This window comes from Phlebotomus argentipes, unplaced genomic scaffold, assembly GCF_947086385.1.
Source record: "Phlebotomus argentipes unplaced genomic scaffold, Phlebotomus argentipes genome assembly scaffold_4, whole genome shotgun sequence".
Taxonomy (NCBI): domain Eukaryota; kingdom Metazoa; phylum Arthropoda; class Insecta; order Diptera; family Psychodidae; genus Phlebotomus; species Phlebotomus argentipes.
In genome coordinates this window covers 2587440-2607335 of record NW_026776174.1, presented here as the reverse complement: position 1 = coordinate 2607335, position 19896 = coordinate 2587440, and the positions used below count along the sequence as shown (strand labels likewise).

At 39.8% G+C, this 19896-nt stretch overlaps 4 protein-coding genes across 4 annotated transcripts in view; 1 reads left to right on the top strand and 3 right to left on the bottom strand.

The window, feature by feature from the left end:
* Positions 1 to 8539, bottom strand: part of LOC132258013 (octopamine receptor Oamb) — a 56773-nt gene extending 48234 nt beyond the window's left edge. The window contains exon 1 of the mRNA XM_059755107.1: positions 8385 to 8539. The gene's annotated coding sequence lies outside the window, so the exon portion shown is untranslated. The remainder of the gene's footprint in view (positions 1 to 8384) is intronic.
* Positions 8540 to 12739: 4200 nt separating this feature from the next.
* LOC132257499 (serine/threonine-protein kinase ULK3) lies at positions 12740 to 14257 on the top strand. The gene is made up of 2 exons (XM_059754432.1): positions 12740 to 12883; positions 12944 to 14257. The coding sequence occupies exons 1-2, from the start codon at positions 12797 to 12799 to the stop codon at positions 14255 to 14257; spliced, it is 1401 nt and encodes a 466-aa protein (XP_059610415.1). The 5' UTR covers positions 12740 to 12796.
* A 348-nt stretch (positions 14258 to 14605) lies between these two features.
* Positions 14606 to 16270, bottom strand: LOC132257498 (signal transducer and activator of transcription 5A-like). Its single transcript, XM_059754431.1, has 4 exons — positions 15688 to 16270; positions 15276 to 15628; positions 15112 to 15214; positions 14606 to 15054 (listed from the first exon to the last, which is right to left on the bottom strand). The coding sequence occupies exons 1-4, from the start codon at positions 16268 to 16270 to the stop codon at positions 14606 to 14608; spliced, it is 1488 nt and encodes a 495-aa protein (XP_059610414.1).
* A 764-nt stretch (positions 16271 to 17034) lies between these two features.
* LOC132257883 (signal transducer and transcription activator-like) lies at positions 17035 to 19326 on the bottom strand. The gene is made up of 4 exons (XM_059754928.1): positions 18741 to 19326; positions 17931 to 18286; positions 17767 to 17869; positions 17035 to 17711 (listed from the first exon to the last, which is right to left on the bottom strand). The coding sequence occupies exons 1-4, from the start codon at positions 19324 to 19326 to the stop codon at positions 17194 to 17196; spliced, it is 1563 nt and encodes a 520-aa protein (XP_059610911.1). The 3' UTR covers positions 17035 to 17193.
* Between the last annotated feature and the right edge of the window lie 570 nt (positions 19327 to 19896).

Sequence of the window (19896 nt, the reverse complement as noted above, 5' to 3'; positions counted from 1 at the left end):
AACAAACAGGCGGCAATATTTATGAATGAGCGATAATGAACGCTGAAGTTAAACCTGAGTGCAAAATTTTAGCGGGTAGCGATGCCAAAGTTTGTTCATTGCCTCTAATAAATTCCACACCTAACAATATTTCAGACACTTTTATCTCCTTCACCTTTTCTATCAGCCGAAAAGACGAGATGCTACTCTTTTCCCATGATAAAGCGCCTGTGCATGTTAAACTTTTGCTGTTAATGCTGTCGCAAGCATCCCTTGCCGCTCATCAAACATAACAACTTTCAATGGCACAGTTCTCGCCTTTGAACAATGACGTAAGTCTGAAAAGGACGTCCACGGACCTTTCACGTGACCCTCTATATTGCGTGATTCCTTGCACTTTATCAGAGTGGGAAACCTTGAAGGCCACGCTATAGAGTGTTGAGAAGTCTGCGAAATTGATGCTTCACGACTTTGGCCTTATCTCCAATCATTCGCCCACCCTCAGCCATTAACCTCTGCTCCTTCGGCTCCTTGCCATCTTTCGCGTGCCACTTCGGGAAGCAATTCACTTAAACAAGACACCGAAAAAGCTTGTAGGAAGAGTGACAGCACCACCTTACGTATATTTTCACAGGAAAAAAAACAAGGGGAAGGAGGAAATTCTCCGAAGAGTTTGAAAGTGAAAACTTTGATAAAGAATATTTTTTTGTCAATCAAGAAAGCTTCGTGGAAGAACTTAGTAATGTATATCGCTCTTCTGACTGAGAAAGATACATTTTTCTCACTGCTATTTATGGCCAAAGATTTAAGTAACGAGTTCATAAACAAAACTTGTATGTCTTTGATGGGTAATTTTTGGAAGAAAAAGTTTATCTTAATTTTTTTTTCATTTCGTAAGTGATATGTATTGTGAGACGAACCTTCCTATATTTGCCATGATATTTGTTAAATAAAGCTATCATTGAGAATATGTCAAAATGTTTTAATTAAAATGTTTTTGGCACAATGGACATTTTAGAGCTTTCAGAAAAGGGCAATAGGAAGTGAATAGGAAAAGATAAAAGTACGCTTTTGAGCCCACACAAATCTGAAAAAAGCGTCTTGTTGAGATGAGGACCGAATATAATTGAAGTAAGATATATATGTGGAATACAGGTTAAAAGAAGCCACAAGGAAGACAAAAAGTTGCCTGATTAATGTGAGAAACTCACGACAAATACACATTTTCACTGTGTCTGTGGGAGTTGGAAAGAAAGCCAATTAATGAAAATCAGAAAAGGTTTCTCTATCAATCCAAAGAAATTCTTTCTATTTCGGCAAAACACAATTTCACGTCAATGGCGCTCCTCCTCCGCCACCGCCTCATGCGTACAGTCTCAATCGCCTGCAAATCCACACGTGTTTCGCTGAGGCGGAGGAGGAAAATCCTCGCCTTCGCAGCCCCAACGACCCAGACAAATAGCAGAATTTTCTATCAATCACCACTTAATTCCCGAGTTTTTCTGCGGAGTTTCTTTGCTCAGTGAATTTGTGATGGGAAATTCTTTTGGATCATGACATATGGTTATACTTGAAAATCGCATCAATTCTAAAGTTTGCCGAATTGAACAGGTTAGATTTGAGGAAGGAGGAATTGAGGTAAAAGTGAGAAAATAATCTGTAATATGTACATGTGCGGCATATACAACATGCTTTCGAGAAAGGTTAATTTGCTCATCAGAGCTTCTTGCAAATATATGTAAAATATACATTTCGTAGAAAGCTTGATTGAAAATTAGCTAATTTCGAGAGAGAATGGACAGTGCATTTATCGTAGCCTAATCTATCCTATTTATCCAATTCACAATGCCAATGAATGTAATTTGAATCAGCATGTCTACGAAACGCCATATTTTCAATTACCATTCTCGCATTTCTTCTCATCACATTTGCATACAATACAACACTCTGACTATATATTGCTGTCTCTGAAAAAGTAATTGAGCAGACTTTTTGTGTTCGGCGCCAGAATCAGCATGTATCAGTGTTTATCCTCACTTTTACAGCCTTCCTGTTTCACTCTCTCTCTCTCTCTCTCTTCTTTCACAGCTGAATGTCTTCGGGCAAATTGATTTGTCTGTCTCGTGGTTGTGCCTGAACCACAAAAGGAGGCCAAAAGGAATTCCCCAGCCACACTTCCGCCCTATGCCGCCCACCATCAGCCGATGTTTAGGGTGGATTTGAGTGTTTATGTAGGGAATTGACACCGCATGTGAGGACTTTCTTTTGCCAATGTCACGACTTTTCCTCCCCCACTTGTGCACCCACGCCAATTCGTCAAAAAATTGTTGATCTCAAATTCATCTCCTGCAAAATCTTTTTTTTATTTGTCACGACCATAAACTCCACTAGGACAACTTGGTGAAACTTTTCTTCTGGAACATAAATAACCATCTTCATGGAATGATATAAATATTTGTGTCTCACGCTTTCCGTGGAGGAAAAAGTGAAAATTGGCGCGGTTGTGAAGGAAATTAGATTCATGTCAACACGTTCCAGCGTGTTGCGATGGCATTAGGTGATGAGTTGCCAGAGGAGTCGGTATGAGTAATGTTGGAAAAATAATTCATAACCCATGAGATTTCCAACCACTCCACTTCTTTGATATCCAGTAAACTTTTCACAAAATGATTTATTTATCATACAAAAACGGTTATCCCAAGAATCATTGAAGCGCTGAGCGTCGTAAGTCTGCTCTGAGATTTCTCTCTGATCGTGATTGGCTTTTTATAAAGAAAAAAAGTTCTTTAATTGCTTTCTATTAAATTATCCATAAATTTGCCAACCTGGAGCATTATGTTACATCAAAGAGGGTTGCCTTCAAGCGCGTCTTTCTTTCAGAGAAAGAAGAGAAGCAAGTAAAATGGCACATAAATTGGTGATCAAAGTGTAAAAACCATTAAGTTTTTATGTTCTTCCCGCACTTTTATAGCTATTCGCCCTCCGCACTCTGTGAGAAAAAATAGCTTTTGGGGCATGTCAATGAAAAATTGCAGAGGGTGGAAGTAAAAATTAAGTATAGAGGAGAAAGAGAGAAATTATATGCTATGAATTTATATAATATTGGATCTCTGACCAAATTTCTCCCATAAACGAGTGAGATGGGCCATAAAAATTCAAAGGTGCTGCCAACAATCACGAAAATGAACTCTTACAACAACTGAAGAATTCTTTCTCTAAGAAATACTTTTGGCATTGTTTGTGAGATGGATGTGATTCCTCAGATACTCTCGAAGTGTTGGGGTGCATTTTATCTGAAAATAATCTCAAATATCGCTCAAAAAGATTTTCATGCATTAAATTGTCTGGTTCTTACCAATTATCACTTGAAAATATTTCAAGACACTCTAGAGTGAAATGTGAACGTGAGGAATATTAATTACTTAATTTCAAGTCTAAATTTGAAGCATGAAAAAGCTCTCACAATTCTCTTTAGGAGCAATTAATTCATCCTGCGTGAAACGACAATTATGAATGGGAGCCGCAAAGCGATTCGGCAAACACTTCATCGCATTTGCGCGTGAAAAAGACACGTGGAAAATTCTATAAGGGGAAAAAGCCCATTCCCGCCGCCCACGCGAGTTCGCGAGGATCAAGAACAACATCATGTGAATATTCTGGGTAAATGTCGCGAGAAGTTCAGGTGCGGGATGAATATGAAAAACACATTAAATTCTCTTTGTCATTTCGCTCCCCGCCCTCTCAGCTTTTTTATCTCCTACATTTATTATCCATCTGCATAGCATTTACCACCTACATCCTCCTTGGTGTCACGTTCCCACACTCTGCCTCGTCGACACGATATAATTTTTCGTCTGAAGAAATGACTAAATCACATCAGACTCACGAATCAACCTCTAACCTTCCCCGCTTTAAGGAAAAGTTAAAGCAACAAAGTTGGATGGAAAGCTTCTGCAATTGACTCGAAAGCTCCAACACGTCAAGAGAAGCTTCCTCTGTGGTACAAGTTGCCTTCCAGTGGGAAAAGTGAGGAAAATAACATACATATTCTTCTGCATTTCACCCCATCCCCACTGTCAAGTGAAAATAAGTACACACACACAACGCGTCAGCGAACTCTCAGGAAAAGCCCTGAGAGGTAAGAGAGAAAAATGAATATTGAGGACATAAAAAGAAATTCTGAGCACACCAAATATCCTGTTTTCCCACATACATAGCAACACACCCACCGTCACCATTTATGCTCCTACATTTATGTTTATGCGCGACACAGTATGCGTGAAATTTATGCATTAAACATCAATGATTCTCAATCATCAATCACGCCTGATGGAAGAAATCCATGCGAAAGCTCCCATCTTCAGGAGAGGATAAACAAGACACAATTGCAAATTGATGTTTCGGGCTGCGAAGGTGAATTCGACCTCATATCTTTCTTATTCAAATGCCATATCGCAGCACAGAGATTTCACGTAGATGACAAATGACTCTAGGAGCAGTTAAATTTCAATAACAGCTTCACTGATCGATATACGCTCTACATATCTGTGTACATGCGTGTAGCATATGAGGAAAAATTGGATTAACCTTAGCCGTCGCTTTTATATTTTCTTGACACCATTTCATGTTATTGTGATTTATTTGAATTAGACAAATTTGCCTCACTAGAAGAATATCAGAATAAAATTCATCGACTTGCTGTGTATCTTCTTCTTCACACACTGAAAATGCTGAAAATCCTCAAAGCGTCTGAAAAATCCATAATTCTATCTCGTCCCCAAGAGACAGTGGAGTATATCGGGGCAACCGTCTGAAAAATTCACTGTGAAGACAATATCCCAGTGGGAATGCCACATCCCCACCCATCACTTGAGCATTTAGCCCCATTTTCGGGAAGGATTCGAGCAGTCACACGGAGGAAGTAATATGGGCAGGTCAGAGGCACATCGAACAAACTGTCCGTAAAACCAACAATTCACAAATTGGTCGTAATTTGTAATTCAATCCGATTTCCATCACTGTCTTTCTTGTGGCTCAGGGACGATTGGAGCGGGGGTATAAAATGCAGAAGGTAATTTCCAAGGTGATTGAGTCAGAATTTAGATGTGAGATTAGTAGTGAAAGCTTTCCTTTTCGTCCCTCGCCTGAGTCCGTCTCTGAGTGACACAACCAAAATGAATTCAGTGTATTATGTGACCATTCCTTTTGTGTATCTCAGAGGATAGTTTTTTGAAAAGAAAATCCATTTTTGTGTGTTTTTCCAACCCTTCAGCACTTCAGCCCCACACAGTGCTTCATTTTATTTATTTTGGGTGTTTTCTGTGTGAAGACTACAGTAGAACTTGAATAGATTTACATTTCATTTTGTAAAAATGAAATTCTGGAATTCTTTCAGTATTATTTTCATCTTTTCTCAACCCTCCTGCTGTTGCTCCCTGACGCAGTGTGTTCTTTCCTCCATCGTGGTTCAATATGTCAGAAATACACAGAACCCAAACGAGCTAAAATTGTATTAAATTTTCTTGCGTTTCATTCACCTGTATTATTCAAATTCTTTCCCTTTTAAGCTTTTCCATCCTCCACCTCTTTAAGCGCACTGCAGATTTATCCTGCCTGAAAAATCACCAGGGAGCGAATCTTTTCTAGCTTGCAAAAGCTTTAGAGATTAACACTTTTTTTTCACAGGTGGGAGTATTATGATAATTTATTTTATTATCCGGTATTTTTCTACACTGGAATTGAAGTGAATTGTCGGTGGAAAGTTTTCAGTGAAAAATAAATCCTCACCAGTGTTGGATTAAATGCAAGATGTCAGGTTTTAAAGAGTTGATTTTCCGATTCTTCTATCGCCAATACAATAGAATTGAAGTTGAATCAAGTCAAATATTTGTAAAAGTTCAGAACGAGAAGTTTTTTCGGGGTCAAAAGAGCCACTTTTGGTCTGTTCTTTTTTCAAGCATCCAGATTCAACATGAATAATTGATGACGAGCGGCTCAATTAATTAATTTCCCAGAAGGAACTTTTAATATCATTTTTTGCATGCAACTCACGACAGCACAACTTCTCAACTCTTTCACCATATCAAAGGCAATATTATTGAACAGCCTACAGCCAATTACAGGCACACGAGCACTGGACATTGCGGAGCCAATTAAAGTTATATTTTTATGGCTAATGCCTCTAATTCGACGTTCAGCTCAACCTCGCAATTATTGCTCTTGTTGAATTTTGTCACTTTGGCCGGCGAGCAATGTGACAAATCATCTAAATGAGTCTCACCAGGCGTTTCCACATTAATTGCTGCAACAGAGCGCTCTTCAAGTTTGACAACTGCTATCAGTTTAGTCCCGAGTTTATGACAACTTTAGAGATGCAACGAGATGTTTAATGAATTTCGCTAAGGCGCATCTCGTTATTTTTACAAAGTATGTGTGATAATTTCATATAAAGTACTTTTGGTAGTAAATTATTAATTTGAGTGTCTTTCGAGAGGGAAAAAGCCATGCAACCGACGACGATTCTAGTCAAAGTAACGTTTAAATATCAAGTGGGAATAAACTCATTTAATAGTGACATATGTATGTAAATGTCGTGGATTGTAGTGAACAGCTTTGTGTATTTACTAATGATTTTTGTGGCATGAGGACAAAATTACAATTTATCATTCCAATATTGGATAAAACAATTTCCACGTGTGCAGATTGTTTGAACATTTTCATACCATTTACCGTCGAAATCAATTTGAGTGTCAATACCGGCTTTTATTCATTTACATTTTTATTGGTCTGTTTGTTATTATTTCAATAAGTCATAAATTGATATTCATTCACGTAGTTACACTTTTCATGAGCGTGAAGTGATTTAATTCACAATGACTATTGTCCATATTAAATTAATGACATAATGGAATAATCCGATTGTCAAAAGTTATCGCAATTAAAGATCTATAGTAGTTAAATTAAGTGAATCAATAAACAAGCAAACGCAATTCCTGCATTGTGATATAAATACTGGGGTTAAATTGTGACAAATTATGAATGAAATTGACAACAATTGGAAAGTGAGCCCTTCCGATATGTTGATTGTTTCGCAATAATGTAACTGAAATACAGAATTCAATTATCACTTTATGGCTTGTTGCCCTTTTGATGTTGTTCTCTTTGATTTGTTCCTCACTTCCTGTCGCACTTCTCGCATTATCAACACTCTTTGAGAGCTCATTAGTGTCACAAACAGTTTATATCAGCAAACGATATTGGACTCCTTCTGCTTACATACTTTTATACCGTCTCTCACGTTACATTTATTATTAACTCATGACTGCGGAGACTAACGAAGACAAGTCTGGTATTTATTCAAATTGACATTACATTGTAATATTCGTATATTACTTAACACTGAAACAATCATTATGTTGCTCGATGACAATCACTGATAATGTCAATGTAACACAAAAGGTGGGAAATGATCAAGATACGTTCGTTGGTATATTTACAACTCACAATGTAGATTTCATCAGGGAAAATAACTATTGATAAATTATGTCCTTATATTCAGACATTTCATCGTGATAAGCCAGAATTGAAAGCGAACAAATTAAAATCTCTTTATACTTCACGTCACACTATCATAATCACTATCAGAATACTAATTTCTACACTTTTTGGGACGCAAAATGTTGACTCGGAGACATCCAAGAGTGACAGAATTACAAAATATATGCCTTGTATAGAAGAAACATCAATTGAGCGATTAATAAGGAGAAATCCAGATGAATCAACATCGTAAAAGATAAATCGTACAAATTTCATGTAGCATTTCTAAACAATTTTCCAATTATGAGCAATATTTGATGATTGAGATATTGCAGATACTGGGAATATCAGGTGATAAAACATACACATGGCCTAATGGGTGATTTAGCAGAAAATTCACGATTGCATCTCAATTGGCTTTCCGACTTGAAAGTTCTTTTCAAAGAGCCGTGATGAATGGTTTCGCGAGCGAGGCAATAAATGTTTCACTGGGCTAATTCTCATGCTGGTACATTTATGGCACTTGAAGTGTTGAAATTTTCTATTCTTATCTGTTAGCACTCTGATTTTGCAACACATTGCTCGGAGTGTATGATGGTATGAAATCAATTTCTCTGTGTGGGATGAGAAATCATTTGAGAGCACTTTTGCACATAACACGAATTACTACCGGTGCCGAATGCGATATTCTAGCAAGGTGATCGTATGTGAAGAATTTATTGAGATGGTGTAAACGTGCGTGATGTCTAAGTTTATGTAGAAGAAGTTTTCGCTTTGCATATCTCCGAATTGCCTTGGTGTGATGCTTTTGGAAACTCATGAGTTTCCTATATGTCATAAAAGTGTTAATAGATGAACATGATACTCACTTTACTGATCATTTATCGGTATTTTCCTAGAACGTTAAATACACTGCAGCCACAGAAGTTAAAGGCAAAAGTGTTTGGCAACTCGCGAGCTATATTGGCGGAATTGATGGTGATTTAATTCGGAACACTCATAATGTCACAATTTAATAAAGCACACGCGGAGAAAATCTAATTTATTTCGCACTATATTGAACGCACCTTCGGCAAAATGAAATTGTCCAAATGAGTTTTCGCGCCCCTCCGTTGAGACACGTTTCGCTCACATAAACTATTTATGAATGCAATTTTATGATTTATTCGACATTAGTTAGCACGAGTGTCACAGTGTGTGATTAAGTGTCTGGTAATTGATTCATCAGCACTGCTGACTCCACGGCGAAAGACACTTCTGAGGAGCACCGAATCTTCGGACCTCTGGCGCGAGACTGGGCGTGCGTGCGACTGGCCATGGGATGAGGGATCAGGTATGGGCCTGGGTGTTCAGAGATGGCTGGCAACAGATTTAACCGGTTCGCCGCATTGCCAGTGTACCATCTTTGGAGTTGAAACGCACGTCGTCGAGACAGTCGAGCGACTAATTTCAATTGACATAATTTGAAACTTGCCAAAGTGCATGCAAAGTCAGTATAGTGACCGTCTCACTCACACTCCATCACGACGCCACGACGAGGAAAAAACACGGCATCAGAATGCGATGAGCGAGACACTATTAAAGGTTGTGTTACACATTTGTACATCCAATATTATTGTAAATCATGACCATAAATATTTAAACAAAATGGCACGATTAACATACTGAATCGTGCTAATTTTGCTGTTTCGCCATCACCTTCGCGCAATTGATGGCATGACTTCAGGATTTCAGATGGATTTTTGGGTGTATTTTGAGGTTCTTGTGTTTTGCAATCTCATGTGAAGTGACTCACTTTCGACACTTCCTCCATCCAAAGAAAACATTGTCTCTCTGAGAGTGTTATTCAATGCAGATGCACTTCATTCACATATATTTCGGTGCCGCTGTCTGTAAATAAACAGACTTTTGAACTGATTGACAGATTATTATGATTTCTTCCGTTGATCTTATGCTATAACAGCACAGAATTCACATGGGATTTTCTCAATCTAACAAGCATGATTTTGTCTGTTTGTTAAAAAAAAATGCCCTGTTTTTCTCACTTCAGAGTATTTTCAGACAATTCTCAGTTTCATTTGACTGTACATTTGAAAAATATCTATACGGTGAAAAAGAACTATTTTAAACCGCCTTAATCCAATTACGAAGCATGATTATTTCACTCCTTGTCTCACTGCGATGTCGTATTTTAATTAAGGACATTTCATGTCATTAAGCACTATTACATATTCTTGCATTTATAAGAGACAAGGTCAGATGCATCTGAGAGAATAAGAATTGCCTTGGTGAGAGATATAAAATGCAAAAGGGAAGCGCTTTCATTTGACTCAGTGAAAAGCTTGCAAATGCCTCGAAGACACTTGAAAGTTCTCTCTTGTCATAGGACTCTGTGATGATGTATAATTTATTCCATTTGTATGTGAGAAAGGACTGCCTGAGGGAGTTGCAGAGTGACAAAACTGCCCTTCATGTGGATAGAAGGTGGAAAGAAAAATTCACATTTAATGGTTGTTGATTCTCCTTCACGTCCTCAGTTTCTTCAGCATTTCTAGCTGGTCCATCGTATCAACTCGAGGACATTCTCTTGTCATGGAGCCCAGGATGCCTACCGTATCTTTTGTATTGCTTGAAGATAAAGTGGCGAGTTGGAGAAAAAAATCGATGACACGAAAAGCTCAATGATGCGAAAGTGATGGTACACCAGGCGCCTCCACTGTCCATGAAAGGAAAATGTTGAGAACATTGTAACTTCTGTCTCAGGACTTGTGAGGATTCTTTTTTCGGCAAATCAGTGAGGGTGGATGATGTGAAAATGACACTCGAAGAGATTCACCATTGATTCCAATCAATTGACACTCAACAAGAATTATTCGTGGCAATTTTCTCAAGGCCCAAATGCCGTTTCACTGCCAAGCCAGTATCACTTGTGCCGCACAACATGCGACTAAATTGTTAAATAATTGCCGACAAGTCTCACTTGATAATTGAAATCCGTGCAAATCCAGCTAAACAATCTCACATCCCCAAAAGTACACACAAATATGCTAATTGGAGGACATACTTGAGTTAAAATTGGATGATGGCTTAGCGGAGCCGCGAAGGAAAATCCTCACTCAAGTAGCATGTTTGCTGAAGAAATGTGTGAGAAAATTTCCATAAACATTTTCACATTCCCACGATGATTCCTTCAACATTTATAATCGCGTCAGATACTTCTCAAATCACGCAATTTACCTGCAAATTAACACGAGAAATTTTGTGTACACACCATGTTAAATAAACAATCCCGCGATATCAAACATCACACACTCACAATACTTCACACTATGCCTAATTGTGGCTCCTGAAATTCCCATTACAGTAGATTAATTTGAAAGTTTCGCGATGGAAATGTCTCAGAGCCGTGGAGCAATTTGTGGCAGCGCAACGGTGAGAATCTCGCTAAATAGAATTCTCTTTTCCCAGTGTTCTTGTCGCACTTGCAAGTGCTGTAGAAGTCAAAGAAAAAATATGACTTTAGACGAATGTAATATATACATACGTTGATATATATCGTGAAATTGAATGAGATTTGGGGATCTTGAAGCGTGCTCAATCGTATGAAATGTCACTCCACTTGATAATAAAAAGAATTCTGTATAAGTTTGTGCATGTAGAATACATTTTATGACTCCTCTAAGATGTGACATGCCACATAGTCTCTGCTTTTGAATATCGTTATATTCATTTTTTGACTTAATTCCTCCTCTAATCCTCCTCAAGACCAGCACATTCGAACCATAGCATCGCACTATATACTCTCATCACTTCCTATAGGCAAATACTACATAGTTAATTATATATTTATCGTGTCGGAGTTTAGCTGTTAAGTCAACACACGTGTTGTCTGGAATGTCCTGGATTTGGAGAAACAGAGATTCTCATTGGAATCCGCACGGACTGAATCATGGAGCTTTGAACGTCTTCCTCGTTGGCAAGACACTTTGGCGCCTCCACTCTCATCCATATTTACTCACTCTCGCATTCTATTTATAGTCCTTCTCGGCTGTACCATGTGAGGAGGAAGGAAATGAAGAAGAGTGTTTATGCATACGGAAGCTATTATATCTGTTCCTGCCGCGTGGTGCGGGCGGAAGCCTCATTCATGAGTGAGATTTTTCGCAAAACTTTCCCACACATGGGCTTTCTCTTTGCCGTAATAAATTGTCTTTTGTGGCTTTTCACCATGATTGTCGGCGATGACACAGAAGGGAAATGACGACAACGAGCAAGAGATGTTTTCGGTGGGAAATCAATGGTCGTGTAAAAAAGTTGAGTGGGTTTTGCCTCTCTGAATTGGAATCGTGCTCTTCTCTGTATTTTCCGAGAATGGAGAGGAAAAATACAACATGAATTCAATACACCGATAGATTTGGAAATTGAGAAATTCCAAACACTGCACACAAAATATGATTGCAACTGATTCAGAATGATTGTTTGAAAATCCCATTCACTTAATACACTGTGTATTGGGCGTTCCAATCAATTTGTGTTACATTTCATTCCAATTCATGATCCTGTCTGACCATGTCAACATCTGAATACTCACAGAAGGTGTGATTCAGCCGCTTTCGGCATCCTTTCTCTCTGTATAGTTTTTCTTCGCATGTCTGGCAGTAATTAGAAATCTTCCCTGTATCGACTTCCGAGGGATGAAGGAGCTCTTGGAATGCCAGCGCGCGGAGATGAGTTGTGCGTGGGCGTGAAGTAAAGTGATTTTATCGTGTCATTAAAATTGAGTGAAAGTTTCAAAGGGAATGAAGAAGATAAAGAGCCAGAGAAGTTTTCCATCATCTTTGGACGTCATTAGTTCTGTGAGCTCTTTCTCTCTTGCGTCGCTTTTTCGCTCACCCTTCGCATTCTTGATCTGGAGAACTTCATCATCGTGACTGTGCGTTGGACAGGCCTTTTTGTCAGAGGGAATGCGAGGGAAAAACTGAGAATCCGCAATGGATATGAGCAGATGAAAATTGAGATTCACCTCAATAATTATGATATAACGCAAATTAATTGCTTCTGTTCATTTATTCTCTATAATTATATTATGTGAAGAGGATTCATTCATTATTAAACTGAGCAATTTCGCCTGTTTCGTTTCAAATCACTTGAGTTGCTCAGCATGGTTGGTGTCATGGCTGAAGTGTGACGATTTGGGACACTTCTGGGACAAACAGCTGACATTGCTTTGTTGTGATTTTCGTGGCTCGCAAAACAGAGTGATTTTCGTGCCCAGGAGAGGATGGCTGCTCCCAAGATAACGGACTATGACATGCTGGAAAAGTTGGGTTCCGGAAGCTACGCAACCGTCCACCGATGTCAGAAGAAGGTGAGAATTGGACCAAACCTCAGAAATTACGCATGTTTTCCACAATTCCTTGTTTTCTAGGATACGAAAGAGATCCTGGCTGTGAAATGCGTGGAGAAGAAGCAACTGACCAAATCCTCAGTGGACAACATCGTCACAGAGATAAGACTGCTGAAGAGGCTGAAGCATCGGCACATCGTGGAGATGCACGACTTCCTGTACGATGACAAGAACATCTACATTGTGATGGAGTACTGCAATTCCGGGAGTTTATCGGCTTTCATAAAGAGGCGAAATGTGCTTCCAGAGACGACGTGTCGGTTCTTCTTGAGACAGCTGGCGCTGGCACTGGAGTACATGAGGTCCAACAATGTGAGTCACTTCGACTTGAAACCGCAGAATCTTCTGCTGACGAAAACACCCCAAGTAGTCCTCAAAGTAGCGGACTTTGGCTTCGCCCAGCACATCGAGCTGGGTCAGGAAAACACCACCATCAGGGGTTCCCCACTGTACATGGCCCCAGAGATTCTCCTGCGAAACTGTTACGACTGCAAAGCAGATCTGTGGAGCATTGGTGTGATTCTCTATGAGTGTCTCTTCGGGAAGGCTCCGTACAGTTCAAAATCCCTCCCAGAGTTGCTAGAGAAGATCCAGAAGTTGCAGCGAATTGACATTCCGCGGAACACACGGATATCGCCGGAATGTGAGGATCTCCTCTCACGCTTGCTGCAGCACGATCGGGACAAGAGAATAGACTTCAAGGACTTCTTCCAGCACGACTTCCTTGACCTGAGACATGCACCTTGCGAGGAGAATTTCCAGCGTGCCCTTGAGATTGTCCGGGAGGCCGTGGAAGCGGACAATCGCGGTGAGTTGGACCAGGCTTACCATCTCTACTGCGAGAGCCTCCAGTTCTTCGTGCCGTACATCCAAGCAGAGCAGGATGTGGCCAAGAAGCAAGCTCTGCGCGGTCGAGTGCGGACTTACATGCAGCGAGCTGAGGAGATACAGCACGCCTTGAGCGGCGAGAAGACTTCGGTTCAGAATCCCGTCCAAAATGCACTCACACCGCGCTTGGTGTACCAGCAACTCTACTCTCTGAGTCACTCTAGTCCGGCGCTCAAGAACAGCCTCGAGATCGGGCGCCAGGGGGAACTTTACGTGCACGAGGGTAATTATAAGGCTGCTCTGGAGGGACTGAAGAGCTCCTTGGGCGGCCTAGTGCCACTCTTGGGCCAGGAGCCGAAGGGACAGCGCCGAGATCTGCTGCATCAGCAGATTCAGACGTGGATGAGGGAGGCGGAGAGCCTGAAGTCTCTGCTTTCTGCCCAGAACATGCAGGAGAGTAGTGAGAGTCAAAACGCCAACACTCAGTCGCATTGCTGCATTCAGTGAGCATTCCTCAGCTTCGACGTTTAGTTCAATTTATTAAGTTATTCTGTTCTGACTACAAGTCATCTTGCTATAGCATGAAATAAAATCATTGCTGATCTTTTTGATACAATTTGCGGTAGAAAATGTGAATTTCTTTTAACGCATAGATCATATTTTCGCCAAATGTTCACACAGCAAAGAAAGTGATATCAAGTTTTTCTGGGAAAGTGTTTATTTGTTTTCGCTTCAGCATGTTGATAAGATAACAGAGAATATTTTTGCACATTAATAAACAGTTCAGTAAAATTTTCTTAATCTAGATTTTTGACAATATTTGGGAAAATTTCTACATTTTGTAGTGTTCAAGAATTATTTTGTATCATTCAATGCTGACGTTGGAAATGCAATGGTTTTCGGAATGTTTGGAAATAAGAACTTCAAATCCGCGAAACTATTGATGAATTCATCAAAAGACGGAAAAAAATTGTAAAATGGTCCCAATGAGGACACTTGTGAATTTTCCAATACGACATCAATTAAAATCATTCCGCACGCTGAATTGGGAAAGCGCAAGAGAAAAGTGCCGATTGGCAAGGATTCCAATAGAGCGTGAGCGAAGTCTTCGTGAATAAATCCATAAACATAATCATTTTGCCAGTGACTTCTGAAATGATTCTTAGTCACACTCATGGTGCGGTAAAACCAGAACCAAAATTCGAAACTCGTTCCCTTAAGACAACTCCTGGTGATTTGTTTCCATGAAACAGGCCGCGTTTCAATCACATCTCCATTCGAACGCTCATCAAATATAATGTCATCTGGAATGAGAAGCTCAAAGAAACTTTTCTCATAATACATTCATATGACTTTCTTACAGAAATAAGCTAAGTGTTGATCATTCAAAGGACATCCAACCCAAGATGTCCACATTCTGCTGAGCGCATTTGCAAAATCGATCCAACAGACTTCTTCGGGAACCTGAAAAAGCATTTCAATGTAGTTAATCATAAATCAATAAAGATCCTCAAGCATTTCTAACCACAAAAGCAGATCTGTTCTTGTCAGCGAACGCATAATCCCACATAATCCTTCCGTCGCAATATGGAGCCTGTCCACCGTGAATTGCTCGGCAAACGGGAAGTGAAATTACCGAAACCTCAAGTTCCTTATCATTCCACACAATGTTTGTGCGAAACACAACGGCGAACTTTTCATCAGTTAAATTTGTATTTTCTCTTATGGAAAAGTTTCTTCTGAAAGTTTTAATTTTACAATTGTTGAATTTGGCATAAACTTCTTGATTCACTTCAAAATTCACTTCGCTATTCACAAGTGAAAAGGTGCCTTGATGATCGATGTGTATTCCTTGCATCATGCTGTTTATATGTTCTTCTGTAATAATTGTTCTCTTGAAAGCATATTTTCAAGAGAATATAAATATTCATACGAACCATGAAGAACTGATATTTGTCCTTTGAGTTCCTTGATCTTTTCGTCGAGTTGCGAGCCGATGAGCCATCTCACTTTGCCCTTAATAATCCTCCCATTCATTATGATGGGCCCCGGCTGTTCCTCGTAAATAAGTGTGCATCTTATGAACTGTTGCGTCGTCGCGATCACACTATTCCACCAGTCACTGAAAACGGCCTCTTCGGTGTTGGACAAGGCGCAAATCAGCCCCGTGATGCGATTGGTGTGGACGAACAGAAACTGCTCGCTGATGTCCTTGAGACACTGGAAGAAAGTCTCACAAACTCGCTGCAAATCTCTCAAATTCGGCACTTGCACGACGCGATCTCGCTGGAAGTCCACAAAGGCGTCCAAGACGCACTGGATGGCCTGGAAAATGTCCTGGCTTCCGCGGTGGAGCTCCTCGAGCCAGGCTCGCGCCTGGCAGAACAGCGTGCGCACGAGATCGTCGATGATGTCGGGAGCGTCGCTCCAGTGCGGCACAAGATCAGGCAGAAGCCGCGAGTTGTTCTCAAGAGTGCTTCGCAGCTCCGCCAATTTGCTGTCAATCGCTTCGAGAGACATTGCGTGGACGAGAAGAGCTTCAGCACATCTGAATTGACCAACGAGTGAGCGCGAACTGAACGCGGAAATCCAGAGAAATTATTCGTGTGTCGCGCTTCGCCAAATATTAAATCTTATCATTATATGTGTTTTGCATTTGCAGTGTGTGTGTGTGTGTGTGTGATTAAACTATTTTTAGATTTTTCGGAAAGATAGAAGAATTTTATCACGTAAAGAATTCTTTTTCACTCTGAACATGGAAATAATCTTCTCTTTCTTAGTTTAGCCAAAAAAATTTTGTATAATAAATATTTCATGTCTTGATCTCTAGACATTTAAACATTTGTATTGTCTTTGAAGGAAATTGTCCTTGACATGTATAGAATTTTCTCAGAACCAGAAATATTGGTGATTTTTCTTTGAGTGGTAATCCACACTTCCTCTCATTGCAAAGATTATAACAGAGTGATGTCTGCATTATCAGTTTTTCTAAGAAAGCTGGATTTTTGTATTGAGGTAATCGATGGCTTTTTGGCGCTTTATCCGTTTGATAAGATAAATATGGAACGTTATTGAGCATCAAAAGTGGGTTCTAAGAAAAAACGTTCTTTTCCCCACGTTTCTTTCTTAATTCATGTGAAGGCGTTTCCGTATCTGTTCGTTTTTAATTTCAATGTGCGCGATATTTTCTTAAATTCCTTGTCAATCTTGAGAGTTAAATCAACAGATAACCGAAAATGAATCCAGTTTAGCTGCAAGCGAACAATTATCTGAAAGGAAAAATATTTGACCTCATAAAGTTTATTCAAAATTATATTACAGATAACATCAATCACTTAATTATACTACATATGCTATAAAGTTGCACAGCTTTTGCTAATCTCTAGAAATTTTAAAAGCCCAAAGTCAAATCATAAAGCTTATAAGCATGAAATCTTCAGAGTCTACAGTTCAATAATTATTTTGGGTCGTAATGGAACGTATCCTTGAGGAGGGGTAACATCATTCTGTGTTGGAAAAGCAATATTCTTCGGTATGTTTGGATGCAAGAATTTCAAATTTACAAAGTTCCTTATGAATCCATTAAATGTTGTCAATGATGAATTCAAGGATGTTTCGAAACTGGAACTGTCAAAAGGTCCACACGAAGACACTTGTGAATTTGCCAACACGACATCAATGGACATGTTTCCGATCATTGACTTGGAAAAGCGCAAGAGAAAAGTGCCGATTGGCAAGGATTTCAATAGAGCGTGAGCGTGTTCTCTGTGAATAAATCCATAAATGTGATTATTTTGCCAGTGATCTCCATATTTGTCCTTAATCAGCTTCATGTTGTTGTAGAACCATGACCAGAACGTGAAATTCATTCCCTTAAGATAACTCTTAGTAATTTGGTTCCATGAAACAGGCCGCGTTTTAATCACATTTCCATACCAAAGCTCATCGAACGCAATATCATCTGGAATGAGAAGCTCAGTGACTTTTGAACTTACGATTGGACACTTATTCCTTACAGAGGTAAGCTAAGTGTTGATCATTCAAAGGACATCCAACCCAAGATGTCCACATTCTGCTGAGCGCATTTGCAAAATCAATCCAACAGACTTCTTCGGGCACCTGAGAAAGCATTTCAATACAGTTAATCATAAATCAATAAAGATCCTCTAGCATTTCTAACCACAAAAGCAGATCTGTTCTTGTCAGCGAACGCATAATCCCACATAATCTTTGCGTAGCAATATTCATCCTGCGTCATGTGCGTTGTTAGGCAAATTGGAAGAGAAATGACAGAAATCTCAAGTTCCTGGCCATTCCACACAATGTTTGTGCGGAACACAACGGCGTATTTCTCATCAATTTTCTTATCGATATTTCTGCCAGTATTTCTGCTGATTGACATAATTTTGCACTTGCTAAATTTCGCATAAACTTCCATGTTTGGATTCACTTCGAACACCACTTCGTTTTTCTGAACGGAAAATTTATCTTGATGATCAACGAATTTTCCTTCCATCAATTTGTTCGTTTCGTGCTCTAGAAAAAAGTATTCGTGTCAATAATATTAGAAAAATTATATTTTCCCAGTTATCATAAAATAAAAATTTTAAAAATCATTCCTTTAGAATTTGTTGATAAGTTAAACTTGTGTCTACAATTTAGATTATATAATTCTCTTATGAAAGTCTCTTATGAGGAGAAGAAAATTTGAAATGAGCGACAGTCAATCTGCACAGGAGATTATTATCTGTAAGCTACACTGGAATATAATTCTCCGATATAATCCCACTCGTACAATGCAAAAACAAAGAGAGTTCCTTGGAAAAGATCGATAAGGAGTGATTATAAGAAGAGATGAATGTTAATGAAAACAACTGGGTTTATGAAATGAAGAAGATTCGAGTACAACAAATTTTAGGAAATACTTTTAGTTTAAACTCTTTATAAGGAGCATTTAATAATGTAAATTAAATGTAAAAGCATAACGAACCATGAAGAATTGATACTCGTCCATTGAGTCCATCTACCACGTTGAAATCAAGCTGCGAGCCGATGAGCCATCTCACTTTGCCCTCGAAAATCCTCTCTTTCCTTATGATGGGCCCCGGCTGTTCCTCGTAAATAAGTGTGCATCTTATGAACTGTTGCGTCGTCGCGATCACACTATTCCACCAGGCACTGAAAACGGCCTCTTCGGTGTTGGACAAGGCGCAAATCAGCCCCGTGATGCGATTTGTGTGGACGAACAAAAACTGCTCGCTGATGTCCTTGAGATACTGGAAGAAAGTCTCACAAACTCGCTGCAATTCTCTCAAATTCGGCACTTGCACGACGCGATCTCGCTGGAAGTCCACAAAGGCGTCCAAGACGCACTGGATGGCCTGGAAAATGTCCTGGCTTCCGCGGTGGAGCTCCTCGAGCCAGGCTCGCGCCTGGCAAAACAGCGTGCGCACGAGATCGTCGATGATGTCTGGAGCGTCGCTCCAGTGCGGCACAAGATCAGGCAGAAGCCGCGAGTTGTTCTCAAGAGTGCTTCGCAGCTCCGCCAATTTGCTGTCAATCGCTTCGAGAGACATTGCGTGGACGCGAAGAGCTTCAGCACATCTGAATTTACCAACGAGTGAGCGCGAACTGATGAATGCTGCCCGAGGAAAATGAGATTTGATAAAGGTGACCGTTCCGTTGCGTTTCGCCGATTGATAAATCTTATCATCGGCGCAATAAAAACTCCTCTATTAAAGGGCATTCTGTGGAAGTTAAATGAACTCCTGAGCAATAATAATAATAGTGGAAATATGAACTACCACTTTCGCTAAAAAATGTAAAATCACGAAATAAACAAGTGCAAAATCCCGTGATGATCCCCTATTGAGGCAAAATGTTTTCAAAACTGCATTAGAGCGATTACAGACTTGCTGCTTATCATCGAATCGGCGCGAACTCGGATAAATCCTCCGTGGATGAGCCTGTAGTGTGTAAAGGTCAGATCAGCGATAATTCGTGGTTGATCGCGCTCTCGCTTATCCTCCCGTGGATCATCAGCAAGTCTGTAATCGCTCTTAGCGGAGACAACTGATTTGTCTGGAAAAAGAAAACAAATTGCACAAACTGAAATTATGTATGAAACCGCATGGAGTCACAAAGTC

Coding starts and splice junctions, on each gene's coding strand:
- LOC132257499 (XM_059754432.1), top strand. CDS start 12,797: ATGGCTGCTCCCAAGATAACGGACTATGACATGCTGGAAAAGTTGGGT. Junction 12,884..12,943: donor TCCACCGATGTCAGAAGAAG/GTGAGAATTGGA, acceptor CTTGTTTTCTAG/GATACGAAAGAGATCCTGGC.
- LOC132257498 (XM_059754431.1), bottom strand. CDS start 16,270: ATGTCTCTCGAAGCGATTGACAGCAAATTGGCGGAGCTGCGAAGCACT. Junction 15,629..15,687: donor ACAAATATCAGTTCTTCATG/GTTCGTATGAAT, acceptor CAATTATTACAG/AAGAACATATAAACAGCATG. Junction 15,215..15,275: donor AGAACAGATCTGCTTTTGTG/GTTAGAAATGCT, acceptor ATGCTTTTTCAG/GTTCCCGAAGAAGTCTGTTG.
- LOC132257883 (XM_059754928.1), bottom strand. CDS start 19,326: ATGTCTCTCGAAGCGATTGACAGCAAATTGGCGGAGCTGCGAAGCACT. Junction 18,287..18,740: donor ACGAGTATCAATTCTTCATG/GTTCGTTATGCT, acceptor ACTTTTTTCTAG/AGCACGAAACGAACAAATTG. Junction 17,712..17,766: donor TCAACACTTAGCTTACCTCT/GTAAGGAATAAG, acceptor TTCTCATTCCAG/ATGATATTGCGTTCGATGAG.